We start from the raw sequence: 26,120 nt of genomic DNA, 5'->3' as shown, positions 1-26,120 counted from the left end.
GAGTAAACATTGGCTTGACAAATCACATAATACATTGCGTGGACTCGCTTTGTGTCCACTTACAGTCTTTAACATGACTTTTGAATGACTACCTCATGTCCACACGTAAAATTATCTCTAAGGTCCGTCGAGTCGAGCAATGAATTTCACAAACAGATTCAACCACAAAGACCAGAAAGTTTTTCCAATGACTCGCAAAGAAGGGCACCGATTGGTAGATTGGTAAAACGTTTAAAAAGCAGACACTGAATACCCCTTTGAACATGGTGAAGTTATTAATTACACTTTGGATGGTGTATCATTACACCCAGTCACAACAAAGATACAAGTATCCTTCCTAACTCAGTAACCAGACAGGAAGGAAACTGATCGGGGATTTCACCAATGGTGACTTTAAAACAGTTACAGAGTTTAATGGCTGTGATAGGACAAAACTGAGGATGGATCAACAACATTGTAGTTACTCCACAATATTAACCTAATTGACAAGTGAAAAGAAGGAATCCTGAACAGAATAAAAAACATTCCAAAACATGCATCCTGTTTGCAACAAGGCACTAAAGTAATACTGCAAAAAATGTGGCAAAGAAATTGACTTTTTGTTCTGAATACAAAGTGGACCTCTGGCAGTCTCTATGAGGGTGCCACGGGGTTAAATTCTTGGGCTGACTCTATTCTCTGTATACATCAATGATGTCGCTCTTGTTGCTGGTGATCCTCTGATCCACCTCTACGCAGATGACACCATTCTGTATACTTCTGGCCCTTCTTTGGACACTGTGTTAACTAACCTCCAGACGAGCATCAATGACATACAACTCTCCTTCCTTGGCCTCCAACTACTCTTAAATGCAAGTTACTCTTAAATGCATGCTATTCAATCGATCACTGCCCGCTCCTGCACGCCCGTCCAGCATCACTACTCTGGACGGTTCTGACAAAGAAAACGTGGACAACTTCAAATACCTATGTGTCTGGTTAGACTGTAAACTCTCCTTCCAGACTCACATTAAGCATCTCCAATCCAAAATTAAATCTAGAATTGGCTTACTATATCGCAGCGAAGTATTCTTCACTCATGCTGCCAAACATACCCTCGTAAAACGGACCCTCCTACCGATCCTCGACTTCGGCGATGTCATCTATAAAATAGCCTCCAACACTCTGCCCTCGCTTCATACTCGTCGCCAAACCTACTGACTACAGGTTATCTACAAGTCTCTGCTAAGTAAAGCCCCGCCTTATCTCAGCTCACTGGTCACCATAGCATCACCCACTCATAGCACGCGATCCAGCAGGCATATTTCACTGGTCACCCCCAAAGCCAATTCCTCCTTTGGTCGCATTTCCTTCCAGTTCTCTGCTGCCAATGACTGTAACGAACTGCAAAAATCACTGAAGCTGGAGACTCATATCTCCCTCACTAGCTTTAAGCACCAGCTGTCAGAGCAGCTCACAGATCACTGCACCTGTACATAGCCCACCTGTAAACAGCCCATCTATCTACCTCATCCCCATACTGTATTTATTTATTTATCTTGCTCCTTTACACCCGTGTCTCTACTTGCACATTCATCTTCTGCACATCTATCACTCCAGTGTTTAATTGCTATATTGTAATTAATTACTCCATAACTTTACTGTCATACCTTAACTTTACTGTCATACCTTGACTTTACTGTCATACCTTAACTTTACTGTCATACCTGTTGCCGATTGTCCCCAGCAAACCAACAAGACTGCTTTCACAGTCCTGGGTGACATAGTGAAATGTGGGAAGACGGACATTGAGACCTGCCTAAGATCTGTAACCCTGGTGACTCCAGAGTCCAAGGTAAGTTAGCCAGTCAGTGACTCGTATCACCACTTCAGGGTTGGAGTAAATTACATTTCATTTCCAGTCAATTCAGGCAGTCCACTGAATTCCAATTCCAATGCTCTTCATTGTTTTTCAGTGAGGAACATTTGGAATTGGAATTAGGTTTTCTTTCTGAATTGACTGGAATTGACTCCAACCCTGTTCCACACTCCTTATCACCAGGGGAGTCGCTTTAACTCAAGTTGTAATTTGTCACTTGCAGATGATCGTCATCGATGCCAGTGGAAGGGTCTTTGTCAACAAGATGTTTTCTCAGATGCCACTTTTCATGGGTGAGTGACTGATTGATGGCTGCTTGAGAAAAGAGATACAGAGATGTGACATCTGTCTATTTTTGTAGTCATTGATCAGTATAAATGTATGTTTGAAACCCTTCCCATGCAGTACATTCTGTACCAGAAGTTGTCTCTTTCTTTCCTCTTTCTTTCCTTGTCTAGCAGCATGTAACACCATAAGCATCCCATAATAGGGAAGTGGGAGGTAAAAGTTCATGGTAAACCAGATTGTAACTAGAACTTGTGTATATTTTCCACAGCTGATGTAAGCATCTTTCAGCCCTCTACGTTCTACATCGTTGTGCATACCTCTTATGGGCTCCGTCTAGAGGTCCAGCTAACACCTATAATGCAGGTCTACATCGTAGCTAGCAGTTCACACAAAGAAAAAACCCAGGGTATGTTTCCCTCTGCTCATTTAACGTCTTTGTGAAAAGATAAGCGTTTTTGGGTTGTTGAGAAGCGCTATATAAATCTCATGCATTGTTATTATAAAAGCTGATTGGTTATCAAACTACTGTTAATGTAACGTGTGTCACTATACCGCTTGTTTGAGGGGTTCGGTCAAACCTCACCTGAAACAATTATTAATAAACTAATGATACTTGATGCATTGCATCTTCAGTCAATGTTAGTTCAAAACACCTGTTATAATGTTTTGTACCTCTTATCCAGGTCTTTGCGGAGACTTTAACAGCGTCCGCACTGACGACTTCAGAACCATCAATGGACTGGTGGAAGGAACCGCTGTGACATTCGCCAACACTTGGAAGACCAAAGCAAGCTGTCCTGATGTGGCACAGAGCTTTGAGATCCCATGCAGTCTGAGTGTGGAGAACGGTACTCCTTCAACCTCTTTAAAAGCACTAACATATGTCTAATGCAGTAGTTCTCAAACTAGGGGTCACTACCCCACGTAGGGTCACTTTATATGAAAATGGGGTCACGGGAGAATTTCCAAAATACCAAATAATATATACACAAATTTGTTTACATCCCTGTTAGTTAGCATTTTGCCTTTGCCAAGACAATCCATCTATCTGACAGGTGTGGCAGATCAAGAAGCTGATTTAACACTATGACAATTACACAGGTGCACCATGTGCTAGGGTAAAAAGAAGGCCACTCTAAAATGTGAGGTTTTTGTCACACAACTCAATGCTACAGATGTCTTAATTTTGAGGGCGCATGCAATTGACTGCAGGATTCACCAGATCTGTAGCCAGGGAATTGAATGTTAATTTCTCTACCATAAGCCATCTTCAACGTCATTTTAGAGAATTTGGCAGAACATCCATCCGGCCTCACAACCGCAGCTGATGTTGTGAACAAAATGTCCCATGGTGGCGGTGGGGTTATGGTACGGGGCTGGCATAAGCTACAGACAATGAACACTCTTAAATTGCATTTTATCAATGGCAATTTGAATACACAGAGACACCGTGACAAGATCCTGAGGCCTATTGTCATGCCATTCATCCACCGCCATTACCTCGTGTTTCAACATGATAATGCACGGCCCCATGTCGCAAGGATCTGTACACAATTCTTGGACGCCGAAATTGTCCCAGTTCTTCCATGGCCGCACTTGACCGTTGCACTTGAATCATTCCCACGTTGAACGGCTAGTTCCACTACGGAATGAAACCACACACTATTACAGAGACTTTGATATTACCGTCCGCAATCGATGTGGAGGAATAGAGGCACATGTTAAACAAAGAATCTATGCTATTTCTCGCAATCAAGAGGAAACTCTGACTGAACGACTCACAAACTCCCCAGCTTTTTATGGGACTGAAAGGTGGACTCGCACAAATGGGGCAAATCTATTGTGGGACAGCGGGCAGGCCTCTTCACCAGTCTAAATGGGGTCGTGGGCCAAAAAGGTTTGGGAACCCCTGGTCTAATGAAACAATACCCAAATGCGCTTCAGCCCAGCTTGAACAAAAAGGGAATCAGGTGCTCGACTGAGGGACTTGATAATACCAAAACTATTCCTTACTAGTAGTAGAAAAAGGATCCTCTGTATAGATTTTCTAACTAACTTTTATAATTAAACTGTTTCATTATGTTTCGAGAGCCTTTATCAGAGCCTTGGAATACTTTTTGGAGATTACATTTACATATGTCTACTGAGATGCACAGTAAAGCCTAGATTAAAACTCTTTGTACTTTGTGAAATGTTGCTAATATCTCATATGTTTTACAGAGAGATATGCCAAGCACTGGTGCTCAATGCTGTCAGATAGTGAAGGAATATTTTCCCAATGCCACACTGAGATCAACCCAAATTACTACAAGGAAGTAAGTATGATGATATTAACTTCTCAAATGCTCTTTAATTACAGAGTTATCCCAAAGCTCTAAGAATATATATTTATTTAAACAATCATTTAAGACGTTCTATATCAAATAATTAATATAACATTATTTTAATTTATCTCAAAACATCTAATCAGATTTTTGTAGTACTATTGTCCTGTGCTTGTGTGTGATTTCAGAAAACAGAATATTTCTTCATTAACACATCTCATAACTGAACGTTCTTCTTCTACTGTTTCTTCTTCTCTCCCTGTAGATCTGCGTATTTGACAGTTGTAACTGTGAGAGGAGTGAGGAGTGCATGTGTGCTGCGGTCTCCTCCTACGTCCATGCATGTGCTGCTGCAGGCGTCCTGCTCAGTGGATGGAGAAACACCACCTGTGGTAAGATAAACATCAGAGATACTGAATGTATTTATTAATTAATTAATGAAGGGTTCCCCTCCTATTAACCCACGTTGTCCAGGGTTTACCCTCCTATTAACCCACGTTGTCCAGGGTTTACCCTCCTATTAACCCACGGTGTTCAGCCTTTACCCTCCTATTAACCCACAGTGTCCAGGGTTTACCCTCCTATTTACCCACAGTGTCCAGGGTTCACCCTCCTATTAACCCACGGTGTTCAGCCTTTACCCTCCTATTAACCCACAGTGTCCAGGGTTTACCCTCCTATTTACCCACGGTGTCCAGGGTTCCCCTCCTATTTACCCACAGTGTCCAGGGTTCACCCTCCTATTAACCCACGGTGTCCAGGGTTTACCCTCCTATTAACCCACAGTGTCCAGGGTTTACCCTCCTATTAACCCACAGTGTCCAGGGTTTACCCTCCTATTAACCCACGGTGTCCAGGGTTTACCCTCCTATTAACCCATGGTGTCCAGGGTTTACCCTCCTATTTACCCACAGTGTCCAGGGTTTACCCTCCTATTAACCCACGGTGTCCAGGGTTTACCCTCCTATTAACCCACGGTCCAGGGTTTACCCTCCTTTTAACCCACAGTGTCCAGGGTTTACCCTCCTATTAACCCACAGTGTCCAGTGTTTCCCCTCCATTAACCCACAGTGTCCAGGGTTTACCCTCCTATTAACCCATGGTGTCCAGGGTTTACCCTCCTATTAACCCACGGTCCAGGGTTTACCCTCCTATTAACCCACAGTGTCCAGGGTTTACCCTCCTATTAACCCACAGTGTCCAGGGTTTACCCTCCTATTTACCCACAGTGTCCAGGGTTTATCCTCCTATTAACCCACGGTGTTCAGGGTTAACCTTCTTATTTAAAAACAAAATACCCCAAAACATGTCATTAAATGTTGAATCACGATACTGTTTTCCACAGGGAAGTACTCCTCCAGCTGCCCTGACACGATGGTCTATGACTACACCATGACCAGCTGTGACCGCACCTGTCGTTCACTGAGCCAGACAGACTTCACCTGCCAGGTACATTTACATGGACATCTCATTTCTATTCACGTTACTTATTTAATATTATTTTTATTCTCATAATTATTGTTATTATTATTCATTTTTTAAATGTTTTGTGGTCTATGACGAGTTTATGATGATGTGAATGGTTGTGTGTGGTATTGTCATTGTGATGTGGGTGTGTTTTGTTGTTGTGTAGGCTGTTGTTGTCTTGTTGTTGTTGTGTAAGTTGTACAACCGAATGCCTAAACTGAAATGTGTCTTCCGCGTTTAACCCAAACCCTCTGAATCAGAGAGGGTGCTGCCATAATCGACATTCACATCTTCGGCGCCCGGGGAACAGTGGGTTAACTGCCTTGCTCAGGGCCCGGGGAACAGTGGGTTAACTGCCTTGCTCAGGGCCCGGGGAACAGTGGGTTAACTGCCTTGCTCAGGGCCCGGGGAACAGTGGGTTAACTGCCTTGCTCAGGGCCCGGGGAACAGTGGGTTAACTGCCTTGCTCAGGGCCCGGGGAACAGTGGGTTAACTGCCTTGCTCAGGGCCCGGGGAACAGTGGGTTAACTGCCTTGCTCAGGGCCCGGGGAACAGTGGGTTAACTGCCTTGCTCAGGGCCCGGGGAACAGTGGGTTAACTGCCTTGCTCAGGGGCAGAACGACAGATTATTACGTTGTCAGCTCGGGCATTCGATCCAGCAATCAATGCTCTAACCAATAGGCTACCAGAGCCCCAATATATAGTTGTTGTCTTGTTGCTGTTGTCTTGTTGTTGTTGTTGTCTTGTTGTTGTTGTTGTTGTTGTCTTGTTGTTGTTGTCTTGTTGTTGTTGTGGATGTTGTTGTCTTGTTGTTTCTGTTTTGTTCTTGTTGTGGATGTTGTTGTTGTTGCAGACATGCCCAAAGTAATTTCCCCTCATGGAAAAAAATGTTTTAATTGAATTGAACAGTTAGACCATGTGTCTGTGGACGGCTGTGGCTGTGCCGAGGGAACCTACCTGAATGACCAGGGAGAGTGTGTCCCTGCCTCACGCTGCTCCTGCTACAATAAGGGCACAGTAGTACCCCCTGGAGAGGTCACCAGGATCTATGGGGCTACATGGTGAGGACTTGGTTGGCATGTGAAAGAAAATCTCTGAAAATCTGATGGTCTTCTCTGTTGTGGCTCTATTAAAATATTTATAAATCGACTGTCTTCTTCAGAAATCTTGTTTTACTGCAAGAGGCATGCTAAACCATGCTTAACCCCCCCCCCTCTTATACCCCTCTTAACCACCCAGCTCTTGCAGACAAGGGAAATTAAGCTGTACTGGAGAACCACAACATTTATGTGAGTACTCTGAAATTCAGAACACATAGTTATTTGCCAAATATAGCAAATCACTTCACAACCAAGACTCTGTAGTTTAATCCCTACTAACCTATAAAGCCTACTTTTGTTCCCTACAGCCTGTGAAGAACCAATGGGTTTCTTCAACTGTTCTAGTGCAGGGCCCGGAGCCAAGGGCTCAGAGTGCCAGAAGAGCTGTCAAACACTAGACAGTCACTGTGTAAGTCTACAATGGGACATGCCTTACAACACGTTAATAAAACATGCCTTACAACACGTTAATATAAACATGCCTTACAACACGTTAATAAAACATGCCTTACAACACGTTAATATAAAACATGCCTTACAACACGTTAATAAAACATGCCTTACAACACGTTAATAAAAACATGCCTTACAACACGTTAATAAAAACATGCCTTACAACACGTTAATAAAAACATGCCTTACAAACGTTAAAAACATGCCTTACAACACGTTAATAAAAACATGCCTTACAACACGTTAATAAAAACATGCCTTACAACACGTTAATAAAAACATGCCTTACAACACGTTAATAAAAACATGCCTTACAACACGTTAATAAAAACATGCCTTACATTACGTTAATATAAATATGAAAATGCCTCACAACATGTTTTAATTTAAGATGTGGACATACAGCCAAATAATGTCCACATCTTATACACTGGAGGGTGGAGGGACATTCAGGCACATAATGTCCACAACTTATATCCTGGAGGGTGGAGGGACAAACAGGCACATAATGTCCACATCTTATATTCTGGAGGGTGGAGGGACAAACAGGCACATAATGTCCACATCTTATATTCTGGAGGGTGGAGGGACAAACAGGAACATAATGTCCACATCTTACACCCTGAGGGTGGAGGGACATTCAGGCACATAAAGTCCAAGTTAAATTCATGTCAGTCCTTCCCTGATTCATTGTGTTATAGATCAGTGCAGAGTGTGTGTCAGGCTGTGTATGTCCTGATGGTCTGCTGTCTGATGGAAACGGAGGATGCATCAAGGAAGACCTATGTCCCTGTTCTCACAATGGAGTCTATTACCAACCTGGACATGTGCTCAAAGCAGACTGCAATACCTGGTAAAATCATCTTCTATCCTTCTTCTTCTTCTTCTTCTTTGGATATGTCAAATGCTTCCCTCTAAAATCTTCCCATGTGATTATGTTTGCATCATTGTAGCACTTGCGAAGGCAGAAAATGGCAGTGTACCAATAAGCAGTGTGATGGGATGTGTGCCATATATGGAGATGGGCATTTCATCACTTTTGATGAGGAAAGGTTTACTTTCAATGGAGATTGTGAATACATTCTTACTCAGGTAGGGCAATAATCATTTGCATTCATGATTTTCTCTGTATTTTTATTAAAACCCCTACCTTATGTATGATGCACATATTTTCTCATTTTGATTAAGATGAGGTAATAATAATAATAACTAAGATGTTTTCTGATTGTGAATTTGAAAACATCCTGCAGGACTACTGCAGCAACAATCCAAAAGGTACCTTTAGAGTGATCACAGAGAACATTCCCTGTGGAACCACCGGCACCACCTGTTCCAAGGCCATCAAGCTCTTCTTGGGGGTAGGAACTACTGTTCATAAACGGCTTCATAAGTGAATTAAAGGTACAATAGACAAGTCTGGACATTTGGCACAATGTCGACGCCGGTGGCAGTGAGCGGAATTGCATGCTGAACTCTGGATTGCGCTTATCTCGTCCCCCCCATGCATTTAGCTACAAAACCTACAGTCTTCTCATGCATCTCCCAGTCGAGGACGGTAGGAGTATTGTACCAGCATCTGTTGCAACACAGCTTGCTAAACAGTGTCTTAGACCATTGTGCCACTTAGGCGCTGTACAACGTGACTGGTCGAGAGTAGCCTACAGTACTACAGTAATACCAAAACAATCCTAACAAAATGAAATAATAAAAACCTGTGTAACAACAGTTTTAGTAAGTAATACTGAAGTCGTGCACAATTATCAGTTTCTATTTAGGTTTATGTCACCCATTCATTGTCAGTTAGAGACACAGTTGGAACCAAAATCATAATCATTGCTCTAACTCCCCCTTGTGGTGGTCTGGAGCAATGAAGTGGTGACACAGGGTACCGGTATCTAAATCCCGCAGCATAATCACAACAATATTAGTGGAGCAACCACTGTAGCTAGATTGACAGGGCTGTCTGATGGAATGCCTGCTTAGAATTCTCTATGAGCAGAATTGATAGCAGGACCCCCCCCTTGTTTTTGGGTTAGGGAAGAGATGAGTCTTCAGTAAAGACTTAAAGGTTGAGGCTGAATTTGAGTCTCTCACATGGGTAGGCAGACCAATCCATAAAATGGAGCTCTATAGGAGAAAGCCCTGCCTCCAGCTGTTTGCTTAGAAATTCTAGGGACAATTAGGAGGCCTGCGTCTTGTGACCGTAGCGTACGTGTAGGTATGTACGGCAAGACCAAATCAGAGAGATAGGTAGGAGCAAGCCCATGTAATGCTTTTTAGGTTCGCAATAAAACCTTGAAATCAGCCCTTGACTTGACAGGAAGCCAGTGTAGGGAGGCTAGCACTGGAGTAATATGATAAAAATTGTTGGTTCTAGTCAGGATTCTAGCAGCCGTATTCAGCACTAACTGAAGTTTATTTAGAGCATTGCAATAGTTTAACCTAGAAGTGACAAAAGCATGGATGAATTTTTCTGCATCATTTTTGGACAGAAAGTTTCTGATTTTTGCAATGTTACGTAGATGGAAAAAAGCTGTCCTTGAAACAGTCTTGATATGTTCTTCAAAAGAGAGATCAGGGTCCAGAGTAACGCAGAGGGCCTTCACAGTTTTATTTGAGACGACTGTACAACCATTAACTTCTTGCGTCGAGCCATCCCGGATTCGGTATCGTGACTACAGCGTCAAGCTCATTACCATAACGCAACGTTAACTATTCATGAGAATCGCAAATGAAATGAAATTAATCTTTTGTTAACAACACTGTCATCTCAGATTTTCAAAATATGCTTCTCAACCATTGCAAAACAAACATTTGTGTAACAGTATTGATTGCTAGCGTAGCATTTAGCGTAGCATTTAGCGTTAGCATTCAGCAGGCAACATTTTCACAAAAACCAGAAAAGGATTCAAATAAAATCATTTACCTTTGAACAACTTCAGATGTTTTCAATGAGGAGACTCTCAGTTAGATAGCAAATGTTCAGTTTTTACAAAAAATATTATTTGTGTTGACAAATTGGTCCGTTTTCTGCGTCACGCTTAGCTACGAAAAAAAACTGTATCCAGGATTGTGTAAATCTATCCGCACGCTCATTAGCATAACACAACGTTAACTATTCATGAAAATCGCAAATGAAATGAAATTAATCTATTTGCTCTCAAGCTTAGCCTTTTGTTAACAACACTGTCATCTCAGATTTTCAAAATATGCTTTTGAACCATAGCTAAACAAGCATTTGTCTAACAGTATTGATAGCCTAGCATAGTATTATGCCTCTTTCACCATGCAACATTTTCCACAAAAACCAGAAAAGAATTCAAATAAAAGCATTTACCTTTGAAGAACTTCAGATGTTTTCAATGAGGAGACTCTGTTAGATAGCAAATGTTCCGTTTTTACAAAAAATATTATTTGTGTCGACTAATCGCTCCGTTTTGTTCATCACGTTTGGGTAAGAAAAAGGGCAATTTTGGGGCTTCACCATGTTTCATTGAAATGTACAGCTGTGTGTCATCCGCATAGCAGTGAAAGTTAACATGATGTATTAGAATGACATCCCCAAGAGGTAAAATATATAGTGAAAACTATAGTGGTCCTAAAACGGAACCTTGAGGAACACCGAAATTTACAGTTGATTTGTCAGAGGACAAATCATTCACAGAGACAAACTGATATCTTTCCGACAGATAAGATCTAAACCAGGCCAGAACTTGTCCGTGTAGACCAATTTGGGTTTCCAATCTCTCCAAAAGAATGTGGTGATCGATGGTATCAAAAGCAGCACTAACGTCTAGGAGCACGAGGACAGATGCAGAGCCTCGGTCTGATGCCATTAAAAGGTCATTTACCACCTTCACAAGTGCAGTCTCAATGCTATGATGGGGTCTAAAGCCAGACTGAAGCATTTTGTATACATTGTTTGTCTTCAGGAAGGCAGTGAGTTGCTGCGCAACAGCCTTTTCAAAAAATTTGAGAGGAATGGAAGATTCGATATAGGCCAATAGTTTTTTATATTTTCTGGGTCAAGGTTTGGCTTTTTCAAGAGATGCTTCACTACTGCCACTTTTAGTGTACATACTGGATAGTGTAAAACTCAGCACCACCCCAGTGTAACCCTGGATGGTGTAAAAGCCAGCACCAACACAGTGTAATAGCCAGCACCACCACAGTGTTACCCTGGATAGTGTTAAATCCAGCACCACCACAGTGTAAACCTGTCTACTAGTATTACATTAGCAATGAACACTTTCTGTTTCTGTCTTACAGAACAATGAGATCATACTAGCAGATGAATCTGTAAAAGTGATCAAACAAGAGAACGGGGTGGACGTACCATACCAGGTCCACTCTATCGGTCTCTATGTTGTTGTTGAGGCTGAAAATGGCCTGATCCTCATGTGGGACAAGAAGAATAGCCTGTTCATCAAACTCAGCTCTACCTTCCAGGTGAGTGACTAGAATAGGACATTTTGAACCACTGATGGCACTGTATCTTTGTTTAGCATTTGCATTGGCTTACAAAACAATGTGATGTTTGATTATCTACTTCGAGTTATTATTTTTAAATGTTTAATTTCCTTCCAGGGCCAAGTGTGTGGTCTGTGTGGTAACTACGACGGTAATGGAAAGAACGACTTCACGTCCAGAAACCAGGAAGTGGTTGTTGAAGCTCTGGAGTTTGGGAACAGCTGGAAAGTGTCACCCAGTTGCCCCAACGCTGATGTCATAAAAAACCCATGCACTTCAAGATCATACAGGCAGTCCTGGTCTCTGAAACGCTGCAGCATCATCACCAGTAACGTTTTCTCAGCCTGCCACTCACAGGTACAGTACACAGCAGATACTATTCAATGTAGATTCAATACCAAAGTTGTTAGGAAGTCGTATACATATACGTATGTACTAGTCAATGTACATTCAATAGAGACTACAGCAGATACATTCAATAGAGACTACAGCAGATACATTCAATAGAGACTACAGCAGATACATTCAATAGAGACTACAGCAGATACATTCAATAGAGACTACAGCAGATACATTCATTAGATACATTCAGACTACAGCAGATACATTCAATAGATACATTCAATAGATACTACAGCAGATACATTCAATAGACAGTACAGCAGATACATTCAATAGATACTACAGCAGATACATTCAATACAGCAGATACATTCAATAGAGACTACAGCAGATACATTCAATAGACAGTACAGCAGATACATTCAATAGATACTACAGCAGATACATTCAATAGATACTACAGCAGATACATTCAATAGACAGTACAGCAGATACATTCAATAGATACTACAGCAGATACATTCAATAGAGACTACAGCAGATACATTCAATAGACAGTACAGCAGATACATTCAATAGACAGTACAGCAGATACATTCAATAGAGACTACAGCAGATACATTCAATAGATACTACAGCAGATACATTCATTAGACAGTACAGCAGATACATTCAATAGACAGTACAGCAGATACATTCAATAGACAGTACAGCAGATACATGCAGTCGGCAGGTTAAAACAAGCTGTCTGTACAAAGGCTATGACTTGTGTATCTTGGCTATGTTGGTAATTACATTTGGTGAAAATGGTCCATTTCGGTTAAAAGCCGTTGAGGGAGTTACATATGGAATGGTTTTCAGATGGTCATACAGTGCCATTTAGCATTTAGCTATTACATTTGGAATTTTAGGACACCTTTAGGTTTCAAAAATATATCCCCCCAACGATATTTTATAAGATATTAAATGTGGCCTTTACTGCTATAACATAACAACACATTCATAAATGGCAAAACAGACAGTCAACAATAAATCATAAGGAATAGGATGTTGAAGTGTCTGTTGTATATTTAGGAGATATTTAACTTTTTTTGGACACATACTTAATCCCTTATTTTTGTTGGCACAAAGCTACCTCCATACTTCCTGAGCTACCTCCATACTTCCTGAGCTACCTCCATACTTCCTGAGCTACCTCCATACTTCCTGAGCTACCTCCATACTTCCTGAGCTTCCTCCATACTTCCTGAGCTACCTCCATACTTCCTGAGCTACCTCCATACTTCCTGAGCTTTCTTAAAGAAGCAGTAAAAAACCTGATATCGCTTAAATTGACAGATTGTGAGGGGGATTTTTTGGTGATGTTACTTAGATCAACGCACAGGGTGCATCAATGTACTCTTTAAGTATTAATAGCCTCAATCACTCTGGTTGTTGGAGCTATCTGCTGTATGGGAAACTTGACCTTCATCAAGGTTTATTTGTGAGTAAATCTGGCTTTGAAAATAACCCGTTGTTACCCAGCCACTGACCTCTCTGCACCTCACTGCAGTACAGGTCGTAGAAAAGTTCATCTGTAATATAAATAAGGACCTGAGATGTGGGGGATCAACTCTAAAAGGCTAGATTCCCATACTCATCTCTTCCCATCATTCTAGTACAAGTTGATCCTTGTCTCATCTGTCCATAGGATGTTGTTACAGAACTTTACAGGCTTTTTAAGATGTTGTTTGGCAAACTTTAATCTGGTCTTCCTTTTTTACTCTGTATTTACTCTGGTTGAGTCTTCTCTTGATTGTTGACTTTGGCACAGATAATCCTACCTCCTGGAGGGTGTTCTTGACCAGCTGTTGTAAAGGGGTTGTTTTTCACCAGGGAATTCTTCCGTCATCCACCACAGTTGTTTTCCGTGGTCTTCCGGGCCTTTTGGTGTCCCTGAGCTCACCAGTGCGTTCTTTCTTTTAAGAAAGTACCAAATATTTGATTTGGCCACACCTACTGTTTTTGCTGTCTCTCTGATGGGTTTGTTTTCATTTTTCAGCCTAATGATGGCTTGCTTCACTGGCAGTGGACTTCAAGTGTAAATGCCACACTTGCCACACTTGCCAATAAACTCTAGGCATTTTATCTGCTTACTTGTAAATGAAGTAATGAGGGAATAACACACACCTGGCCATGGAACAGCTGAGCAGGCAATTGTCCAATTACTTTTGATCCCTTAAAAAAAGGGGGGCGGCATATATAAAAAAGTCCTGTAATTCCTACACAATTCATCCGATTTGGATGTAAATACCCTCAAAATAATGCTGAAGTCTGCACTTTTTAATGTCAACTCCAATATGCTAAAATAATAATAACTTAGTCAATGTCCAAATATTTATGGCCCTGACTGTAGTTTTAATGTAGGCCATATCAGATTGGCGCATTAACACTGATGTAGATTCTGAAGTAACAGATGCAATGCTCATTTCCTGTCCTTTACATTTTTGGGTGGTTGTCATGGTAATGGCAGGTCATGTGCCCCCCAAAAAAATTTAGAGCAAAAACATCAGATCTGAGCATCCAGACAGAGATCACACGGAGAATTGGGTTTGAATCAGGATTGAGATCCACATATGGAAGTGGTATAAATCAGAGCTCAAAAGATCAGATTCCATTTTTGTTGTTGTTGCTGTTTATACATTAAGGGCAATATCAATTGGTGTCAGATATGCAAATAACTGGTGAATGATCTGAATTGGACTGCCTGTGTAAACACAGCCAAAGTGGCACTGCATAAGTGCAATAATATGGTTAATGCTTCAACAAGAGTTCATTTACCTCACAGCCTCAGGGTCAATAAGGTTAAGGCTTCAACAAGAGTTAATTTACCTCACAGCCTCAGGGTCAATAAGGTTAAGGCTTCAACAAGAGTTCATTTACCTCACAGCCTCAGAGTCAATAAGGTTAAGGCTTCAACAAGAGTTAATTTACCTCACAGCCTCAGGGTCAATAAGGTTAAGGCTTCAACAAGAGTTCATTTACCTCACAGCCTCAGAGTCAATAAGGTTAAGGCTTCAACAAGAGTTAATTTACCACACAGCCTCAGGGTCAATAAGGTTAAGGCTTCAACAAGAGTTCATTTATCTCACAGCCTCAGGGTCAATAAGGTTAAGGCTTCAACAAGAGTTAATTTACCACACAGCCTCAGGGTCAATAAGGTTAAGGCTTCAACAAGAGTTCATTTATCTCACAGCCTCAGGGTCAATAAGGTTAAGGCTTCAACAATAGTTAATTTACCTCACAGCTTCAGGGTCAATAAGGTTAAGGCTACAACAAGAGTTAATTTACCTCACAGCCTCAGGGTCAAAGTTATTGTGGAATTTATAACAACCGATAATTTTGTAGCACAAGTCTTGGGCTAACAGGTTTCCTATAAGGTACACAATGACAAGCAGAGTTGCATGATGGTACATGGCAATCTTTTGAATACAATCGGTTTGTCAATAATCATGTGAATGACACCAAAAACATCCACCAACGAAAGTAGGAATAAAAAGATAACAAAAACATGAAGTCAGCCATCCAACCCAATAATACTCATTGTCAATAATTCATCTGTAGTCTCTTCAACAAGCTGAGCAATGCATGAATAAATAAATGATGGCTTAATGCATCTTCCTAAAAGGTGGACCCCACGCCATTCCATGATGCCTGTGTGAGGGACTCGTGTGCCTGTGACACTGGGGGAGACTGCGAGTGTTTCTGTACAGCTGTAGCAGCCTACGCCCAGGCCTGTAACGAGGCAGGGGCTTGTATCAAGTGGAGAACACCAGATATCTGCCGTGAGTCATTTGCTTTGAGTGGGACAATTGATTGATGGATAGGTGGGATTGTTTAGCTATCGGGACAAAATACCAATTTATGATTTCAATGTGTAACTGTTCAATCAATCCTCTTTTAGAACCCTGGTTCAGTTAAAATGTGACATGTTTTAATTTCACCAGCTCTGTTCTGTGATTTCTACAACCCTATTGGTGAGTGTGAGTGGCATTATAATCCGTGTGGATACCCCTGTATGAAGACCTGCAAGAATCCCTCAGGAACATGCTCCAGTCAGATCCCTGCACTGGAAGGTAACTAAGAGCCCTTCATAACAGCTTGGCCGTTTGATTTGGACAATTTACAATCCAAGTTGTTAAACAATGTACAGTATAAAATATGTAATAACTCCTCCCTCCCTTGTTCATCTACACTGAAAACTAAATACAAATATTGAAATATCATATCCATTACAGCTTTGGTGTTAGAACTAGATACCATGAGGATGATCTAATCTGTGCAGGTGTCCTGGATTAAATTGACAGTTTCTATCTTAAAGGTTGCTATCCAAAATGTCCTTCGGCCCAGCCTTATTTGGAAGAAAGTACCATGAAGTGTGTCAGTAAGAAGGACTGTGGTTGCTACGATGGAGATGGAACTCATTACAACGATGGAGAGGTTATACCTTCCAAGGAGAACTGTCAGACATGGTATGTCTTCCGATCAACATTTTGATAAATTTATAGATACTGTATTTACTTTACATAGGATTTAATACGGTTGGTATAAGCCTTAAGGTAGCCTGTATTTCTGGTCAGATAAGGCATGGTCAATAGTACACCTACAAAGAGGCTTTCCTACCATTCAATTGATTTTGATTTTCAAAGATTGGGATTTGACCTGTTAATACCTTATTGGGATTTGACCTGTTAATACCTTATTGGGATTTGACCTGTTAATACCTTATTGGGATTTGACCTGTTAATACCTTATTGTGATTTGACCTGTTAATACCTTATTGTGAATATAACATATAACATTGTTTTGTACTTCATAGCAAATAGCTCTTCATATTTTATTTGACTTTGAAAGGTACTGTAACCTCCTTCTTTCTTTTTCAAGTCGTTGCTCATCAACTGAGGTCAGATGCAGCTATGATGTCCAAGGTAAGGAAAACCACTACAAACTGAAACATCAGCCTACATTATTACCAAGAAGTAACATGACAAGATGATTACATGATAATAACTGAAACATTAGCCTACATTATTACCAAGAAGTAACATGACAAGATGATTACATGATAATAACTGAAACATTTGCCTACATTATTACCAAGAAGTAACATGATAAGATTATTACATGATAATAACTGAAACATTTGCCTACATTATTACCAGGAAGGTAACATGACAAGATGATTACATGATAATAACTTGTGTTCCTTGTGAAAATCCTATTGCAGCTTGTTATTGTTTCTACAACGGCAGAACATACCCGTATGGAGCGACCATATATCACACATCTGACGGTGACGGGACCTGTATTACTGCCACCTGCAAAGAGAATGGAACTATTGTCCGGATTATGAACCCCTGTCCCAGCACCCCAACTCCAACAACTACACCAAGTGTTACAACAACACAGATTTACACTCAAGCACCAACCACAACAGTATTTGTTTTCTCATCTCCTACCACAACCACAACCCATACCCCTACCCCCACAACAACCCCGACTTCACCAACACCCACTTCACCCACTACTACTCCACACTGCCTGACCAAGACTGTCTGTGAATGGTCAGACTGGATTAGCAAATACTATCCCTCTGTTGGACCAGAAGGAGGAGATTATGAAACCATAGAAAATATAAGGAAATCTGGTATGGATATTTGTAGCAAACCTAAGGATGTAGAATGCAGAGCCAAAGACAACATCCATGTTCCTTTGTCCGAACTAGGTCAAAATGTTGAATGCAATCCCTCAGTTGGACTGATATGCCGCAACAAGGATCAAGGCATCCTACCAATATGCTACAACTACGAGATCAGAGTCAGATGTTGTGTTGATGTTGTTGATGTTTGTAGCAATGGGACAACTACCACCTCAGTTAGGCCCACAACAACCATTACAACAACAACTGCTACCACTACCCCAACATCAAAACCAACAACTACCCCAACAACTACCACAACTACCCAAACAACTACCACAACTACCCCAACAACAAAACCTTCCACTACCCCAACAACTACCCCTACCTCTACCCCAACCACAATCCCTACCACTGCCCTCACAACAACCCCTATTTCACCAACAACCACTTCACCCACTACTACTCCACACTGCCTGACCAAGATTGTCTGTGAATGGTCAGACTGGATTGACAATCACTATCCTACTCAAGAAACAGGAGGAGATTATGAAACCATAGAAAATATAAAGAAATATAGAAATGATATTTGTAGCCAACCTAAGGATGTAGAATGCAGAGCCAAAGACAACATCTATGTTCCTTTGGCCGAACTAGGTCAAAATGTTGAATGCAATCCCTCAGTTGGACTGATATGCCACAACAAGGATCAAGGCATCCCACCAATATGCTACAACTACGAGATCAGAGTCAGATGTTGTGTTGATGTTGTTGATGTTTGTAGCAATGGGACAACTACCACCTCAGTTAGGCCCACAACAACCATTACAACAACAACTGCCACCACTACCCCAACATCAAAACCAACAACTACCCCAACAACTACCACAACTACCCCAACTACCCCAACAACAAAACCTTCCACTACCCCAACAACTACCCCAACAACTACCACAACTACCCCAACAACAAAACCTTCCACTACCCCAACAACTACCCCAACTACCCCAACATCTAAACCTACCCTACCCCAACAACAACTCATACCACTACCCCAACAACTACTACAACTACTTCAACAACTAAACCTACAACTACCCCAACAACAACTCCTACCACTACCCCAACAACAACTCATACCACTACCCCAACAACTACTACAACTACTTCAACAACTAAACCAACCACTACCCCTGCAACTACTTCAACTACTTCAACAACTAAACCTACCAGTACCCCAACCACTCAAAACTAAACCTCAACAACTAAACCTACCCCACTCTCCCTTCAACAACAACTCCTACCAATACCCCAACAAACTACCCCCAACCACTTTAACAACTAACTACCCCAACAATCAAAACCTACCACTACCCCAATCACTTCAACAACTAAACCTACCACTTCCCCAACAACAACTCCTACCAATACCCCAACAACTGCTACAACTACCCCAACATCAAAACCTACCACTAGCTCCCCAACACTAAACAACAACAAAACCCACTACCACAACTACCAACCTACCACTACACCAACCAACTTCAACAACCTAAAACTTACACAACCCCAACATCAAAACCACAACCCCAAAAACATCAAAACCTACAACCCAACAACAGCTACCAACATCAAAACCTACCACTACCCCAACATCTACTACAACTACTTCAACAACTAAAACTAAACCTCCTACCACTACCCCAACAACTACTCCTACCACTACCCCAACATCAAAACCTACCACTACCCCAACATCTACTACAACACTTCAACAAAAACCTACCACTACCCAACAACAACTCCTACCACTTTAACAACTAAACCTACCACCACCCCAACAACAAACCACTACCCCAACATCAAAACCTACCAACCCCAACATCTACTACAACTACTTCAACAACTAAAACCACCCAACAACAACTCCTACCACCCCCCAAAACAACTCCTACCACCACCTCAACAACAACTCCTACCAACCCCAACATCAAAACCTACCACTACCCCAACATCTACTACAACTACTTCAACAACTAAACCTACCACTACCCAACAACTCCTACCACTACCCCAACAACAACTCCTACCACTACCCAACAACAACTCCTACCACTACCCCAACATCAAAACCTACCCCAACATCTACTACAACCTTCAACAACTAAACCTACCACTACCCAACAACAACTCCTACCACTACCCCAAAAACAACTCCTACCAACATCAACAAAACCTACCACTACCCCAACAAACCTCACTTCAACAACTAAACCTACCACTTACCCAACAACAACTCCTACCACTACCCCAAAAACAACTCCTACCACCACCTCAACAACAACTCCTACCACTACTAAAACACTACTCAACATCAAAACCTACCACTACCCCAACATCTACTACAACTACTTCAACAACTAAACCTACCACTATACCCAACAACAACTCCTACCACTACCCCAAAACAACTCCTACCACCACCTCAACAACAACTCCTACCACTACCCCAACATCAAAACCTACCAAAACCTACCACTCAACAACAAACCTACCACTACCCCAACATCTACTACAACTACTTCAACAACTAAACCTACCACTTACCCAACAACAACTCCTACCACTACCCCAAAAACAACTCCTACAACATCAACAACAAACTCCTACCACTACCCCAACAACAAAAACCTACCACTACCCCAACAACTACTACTACTACCCCAACATCAAAACCTACCACTACCCCAACATCTACTACAACTACTTCAACAACTAAACCTACCACTTACCCAACAACAAACAAAACAACTACCACCACCACAACAACAACTCCTACCACTACCCCAAACAAAACCTAAACCACCACTACCCAACAACAACTACCACTACCCAACAACAACTCCTACCCCACTACCCCAAAAACAACTCCTACCACCACCACAACAACTAAACAATACCACTACCCCAACATCAAAACCTACCACTACCCCAACATCTACTACAACTACTTCAACAACTAAACCTACCACTTACCCAACAACAACTCCTACCACTACCCCAAAAACAACTCCTACCACCACCTCAACAACAACAACAACAACTAAACCTACCACTACCCCCCAACATCAAAAACCTACCACTACCCCAACATCTACTACAACTACTTCAACAACTAAACCTACCACTACCCCAACAACAACTCCTACCACTACCCCAAAAACAACTCCTACCACTACCCAACAAAAACACTACCCAACAACCTACCCCAACACCACCACCAACAACAACAACTCCTACCACTACCCCACCCCAACAACAAAACCTACCACTACCCAACAACAACTACTACCACTACCCAAACAAAACCTACCAAACCTACCACAACAACAAACCTACCACTACCCCAAACAAACTCCTACAACTACCACTACCCCAACATCTACCACTACAACTACTTCAACAACTAAACCTACCATACCCAACAACAACCTACCACTACCCCAAAAAAACAACTACCACCACCTCTCAACTACAACTACCCCTACATCTACTCAACAACTAAACCTACCACTACCCCAACAACAACTCTACTACCCCAACATCAAAACCTACCACTACCCCAAAACCTACCACCCCAACAACATCAAAACCTACCACTACCCCAACATCTACTACTTCAACAACTAAACCTACCACTTACCCAACAACAACTCCTACCACTACCCCAAAAACAACTCCTACCACCACCTCAACAAAACTCCTACCACTACCCCAACATCAAAACCTACCACTACCCCAACATCTACTACAACTACTTCAACAACTAAACCTACCACTTACCCAACAACAACTCCTACCACTACCCCAAAAACAACTCCTACCACCACCTCAACAACAACTCCTACCACTACCCCAACAACAAAACCTACCACTACCCCAACAACTATTACAACTACTTCAACAACAAAACCTACCACTACGCCAACATCTACTACAACTACTTCAACAACTAAACCTACCACTACCCCAACAACAACTACTACATCTACCCCAACATCAAAACCTACCACTACCCCAACATCTACTACAACTACTTCAACAACTAAACCTACCACTTACCCAACAACAACTCCTACCACTACCCCAAAAACAACTCCTACCACCACCTCAACAACAACTCCTACCACTACCCCAACATCAAAACCTACCACTACCCCAACATCTACTACAACTACTTCAACAACTAAACCTACCACTTACCCAACAACAACTCCTACCACTACCCCAAAAAAAACCTCCTACCCCAACATCTACTACAACTACTTCAACAACTAAACTACCCTACCACTACCACCCAAAACAACCACCACCTCAACAAAACCTACCACTACCCCAACATCAAAACCTACCACTACCCCAACATCTACAACTACTTCAACAACAAAACCTACCACCCCAACACATCAAAACCTACCACTACCCCAACAACAACTCCCCACTACCCCAACATCAAAACCTACCACTACCCCAACATCTACTAACTACTTCAACAACTAAACCTACCACTTACCCAACAACAACTCCTACCACTACCCCAACATCAAAAAAACAACTCCTACCACCACCTCAACAACAACTACCACTACCTACCACTACCCAACAACAACATCAAATCAAAACCTACCACCTACCACCCCAACAATCTACTACAACTACTTCAACAACTAAACCTACCCAACAACAACTCCTACCACTACCCAACAAACCCCAACAACAACTCCCACTACCCCAAAAACCAACAACATCCTACAACACCAACAACTAAACCAACACTACCCCAACACAAAACCTACCACTACCCCCCAAAAACTCTACTACAACTACTTCAACAACAAAACCTACCACTACAACTACTTCAACAACTAAACCTACCACTACCCCAAAAACAACTCCTACCACCACCCAACAACAACTCCAACATCTACTACAACCCAACAACATCTACCCCAACAACAAAACCCCAACAACACCTACCCCCAACATCTACTACAACTACTTCAACAACTAAACCTACCACTACCCCTTACCCAACATCTACAACATCAAAACCTACCACTACCCCAAAAACAAACTCAACCTAAACCACCACCCCAACAACAACTCCTACCACTACCCCAAAAACAACCCCAACATCAAAAACATACCCCAACCACTACCACCAACAACTACTACAACTATTTCAACATCAAAACCTACTACTAACCCAACATCAACTGCAACTACTTCAACAACTAAACCTACCACTACACCAACAACACAACCTACCACTACCCCAACATTTACTACCACCACTACCACTACTCCAACATCTACTTCAATTACTTCAACAACTAAACCTACCAGTAACCCAACATCTACTACAACTACCCCAACATCAAAACCTGCCACTACCCCAACGTCTACTACAACTACTCCCACAACTAAACCTACCACCTCCCCAACAACAAAACATTTGACAACAGTATCTACCACAACAACAGACTTCAATGTAGTCACAAATCCCCCATATACATCGCAGTCACCCGCACCTCAAGTGCAAAATACAACTTTGACCATACAGACAGAAAAAACTATGACATCAAACCCTACCACAACCCCTATCACTACCCCAACAACAACCCCTACCACCACCCCAACAACAACCCCTACCACTACCCCCAAAATAACCCATATCACTAGCCCAACGCCCCCTACCACTAGCTCAACCACAAGCCCTACCACATTATGTTTTTGCACATATAAAAATCTAAATTTCCCTGCTGGTAAGTGAAAGCTTCCTTCATTAAAATGATTAATTCTGACTACATATTGCATTCATACACTTCATTTAATATCTATTTATTACTAATATTATGTTTATGTTTAGGTTCCTTGATATATAATGAGACTGATGGGGCAGGCTGGTGTTTCACATCCTACTGTAACTCAAGTTGTGTTGTTGAGAAACAAGCCAGACCATGTCCCTCTACGACCCCAGCTACAGTCAGCACTGTCTCAACTACAGTCAGCACTGTCTCAACAACAACAGAAGCTACACATTCTACAACATCTACATTGTCCCCGACTACACCTTACAAGGGCTGTGAATATGTCATTCCACCAAGAAAGGTAATGAAATAAAATAAACAGAATTATTGTGTTTCTTAGTTCGTAGTGTTGTGTAGTTTATATAGTTGTGTAGTTCGCAGTGTTGTGTAGTTTATAGTGTTGTGTAGTTCATAGTGCTGTCTAGTTTATAGTGTTGTGTAGTGCATAGTGTTGTGTAGCTCATAGTGTTGTGTAGTTCATAGTGTTGTGTAGTTTATAGTGTTGTGTAGTTTATAGTGTTGTGTAGTTCATAGTGTTGTGTAGTTCATAGTGTTGTGTAGTTCATAGTGTTGTGTAGTTCATAGTGTTGTGTAGTTTATAGTGTTGTGTAGTTCATAGTGTTGTGTAGCTCATAGTGTTGTGTAGTTCATAGTGTTGTGTAGTTCATAGTGTTGTGTAGTTTATAGTGTTGTGTAGTTCATAGTGTTGTGTAGTTCATAGTGTTGTGTAGTTCATAGTGTTGTGTAGTTCATAGTGTTGTGTAGCTCATAGTGTTGTGTAGTTTATAGTGTTGTGTAGTTCGTTGTGTAGTTTATAGTGTTGTGTAGTTCATAGTATTGTGTAGTTTATAGTGTTGTGTAGTACGTAGTGTGTTTACTTTCAGGACTAAAACATACATTTTCAACTTTAGGATGGTGAGACTTGGAAGACAGACAACTGCACTACTCAGACTTGCCACAGGGGTGTAATTACCACAACGTTTGTGGTTTGTAAGCCTGTAGAAAAGCCTGTGTGTGAAAATGGATTCCCACCAGTGAAAGTCTATGACGAATCAGGTTGCTGCTATCACTACGAATGTGAATGTAAGTTCAAAACGTAATGTTTTTAATTATCTTCTGTTCTCACCTTCTACAAATACGTATTACCCCCAATTTACTTGTTTTAAAGACGTCTTTTCAGTGATTTTTTAACTTTTCCTGTTGAAAGTGATATCCCAAGTATAAATACAGTAAAGTACACAAACTAAAGGGTAAAGAAATACAATATGTTTTTTTTTTTACACAACTGCAAACTTCAAGGAGTTGTCTGGTCCAGTGGCGCAACTTTGGTTTTAGAAGTGTGGGGGGGACATAATCATTATCATTATTATTTGTATCCAGTCGCATAAACACTCCAAACAGCCTACTGGACCACACAGAGACGTCCGCATGGTCCTAAAGCGCAGCGTTGCCTTGTTTTGTATCACATTACACTGATACAACTGGGGGGGAACAAAACTGCAATTTCAGAAAGTGGGGGAGACATGCCCCCGTCCACCCCCCGTCCCCAGTGAAAGTTGCACCCTTGGTCTGATCTGATAGTGACATTGTGATGTTATCAGCTTGTGCCATTTCATGAGGATACCTAGACCAGCTGCTGTGTTCAGTAAATCAGGTGTTAAATGAGGTGAAAAGGAGACTGGAGTAGGACTTTAAACTCTTGTATTGATGAGAGATCTATCTATTTGTTACCTTCTTCTGTTCTATCTCTCAGGTATATGCTATGGATGGGGAGACCCTCATTACGTCACATTTGATGGCCAATATTACAGTTTCCAGGAAAACTGCACCTACGTTTTGATTAAAGAAATAGTTCCTCTACAGAACTTCAGTGTCATCATCGACAACTATAACTGCGATCCGTCTGGACATGCGACCTGCCCTCAGTCTCTGATTGTCAATTACAAGTCTTACAAAATCGTTCTTACTCCGAAGAGATTAAATGTGACAACAAATATGGTAATTATAACTCTGCTATTGTAAACATTTATACACTTTAAAAAGTGCACTTTGATGTAGACATTCTTTGATACAGACATTATTTGATACAGACATTCTTTGTTATAGATATTATTTGATACAGACATTCTTTGTTATAGATATTATTTGATACAGACATTATTTGATATAGATATTCTTTGAAATAGACATTATCATACCACTTTAAGACTTAAAATAATCTAGCTTCATATTTTATAATCTATTATTTACTTATTTACTTTTTGTAATGTG

General features: G+C 41.3%; 2 protein-coding genes and 1 pseudogene across 2 annotated transcripts in view; all 3 read left to right on the top strand.

Moving 5' to 3' along the window:
- The window catches only part of LOC115121657 (mucin-5AC-like), a 29,662-nt gene extending 10,002 nt beyond the window's left edge, over positions 1–19,660 (top strand). Inside the window, exons 9-29 of the mRNA XM_065022776.1 lie at positions 1,736–1,834; positions 2,082–2,151; positions 2,415–2,552; positions 2,830–2,994; positions 4,367–4,461; positions 4,736–4,862; positions 5,816–5,919; positions 6,847–6,998; positions 7,177–7,226; positions 7,346–7,446; positions 8,192–8,343; positions 8,444–8,582; positions 8,741–8,848; positions 11,760–11,939; positions 12,078–12,317; positions 15,970–16,126; positions 16,289–16,417; positions 16,663–16,813; positions 17,226–17,269; positions 17,569–19,174; positions 19,456–19,660. Of these exons, the coding sequence (XP_064878848.1) occupies positions 1,736–1,834; positions 2,082–2,151; positions 2,415–2,552; positions 2,830–2,994; positions 4,367–4,461; positions 4,736–4,862; positions 5,816–5,919; positions 6,847–6,998; positions 7,177–7,226; positions 7,346–7,446; positions 8,192–8,343; positions 8,444–8,582; positions 8,741–8,848; positions 11,760–11,939; positions 12,078–12,317; positions 15,970–16,126; positions 16,289–16,417; positions 16,663–16,813; positions 17,226–17,269; positions 17,569–19,174; positions 19,456–19,660 (4,212 nt within the window). The remainder of the gene's footprint in view (positions 1–1,735; positions 1,835–2,081; positions 2,152–2,414; positions 2,553–2,829; positions 2,995–4,366; positions 4,462–4,735; positions 4,863–5,815; positions 5,920–6,846; positions 6,999–7,176; positions 7,227–7,345; positions 7,447–8,191; positions 8,344–8,443; positions 8,583–8,740; positions 8,849–11,759; positions 11,940–12,077; positions 12,318–15,969; positions 16,127–16,288; positions 16,418–16,662; positions 16,814–17,225; positions 17,270–17,568; positions 19,175–19,455) is intronic.
- A 905-nt stretch (positions 19,661–20,565) lies between these two features.
- On the top strand, positions 20,566–21,669 carry LOC135573445 (salivary glue protein Sgs-3-like; the record flags this gene model as incomplete). Its single annotated transcript, XM_065022775.1, has 3 exons — positions 20,566–20,630; positions 20,678–20,827; positions 20,934–21,669. Coding segments are annotated over 3 exons (951 nt in total), but the record flags the coding sequence as incomplete, so codon positions are not given.
- Positions 21,670–21,685: 16 nt separating this feature from the next.
- Positions 21,686–22,317, top strand: LOC135573444 (integumentary mucin C.1-like; annotated as a pseudogene).
- The last annotated feature ends 3,803 nt before the right edge of the window (positions 22,318–26,120 follow it).

Source organism: Oncorhynchus nerka, linkage group LG9a (assembly GCF_034236695.1).
Source record: "Oncorhynchus nerka isolate Pitt River linkage group LG9a, Oner_Uvic_2.0, whole genome shotgun sequence".
Lineage (NCBI taxonomy): Eukaryota > Metazoa > Chordata > Actinopteri > Salmoniformes > Salmonidae > Oncorhynchus > Oncorhynchus nerka.
This window is presented reverse-complemented; position numbering and strand designations above follow the sequence as displayed.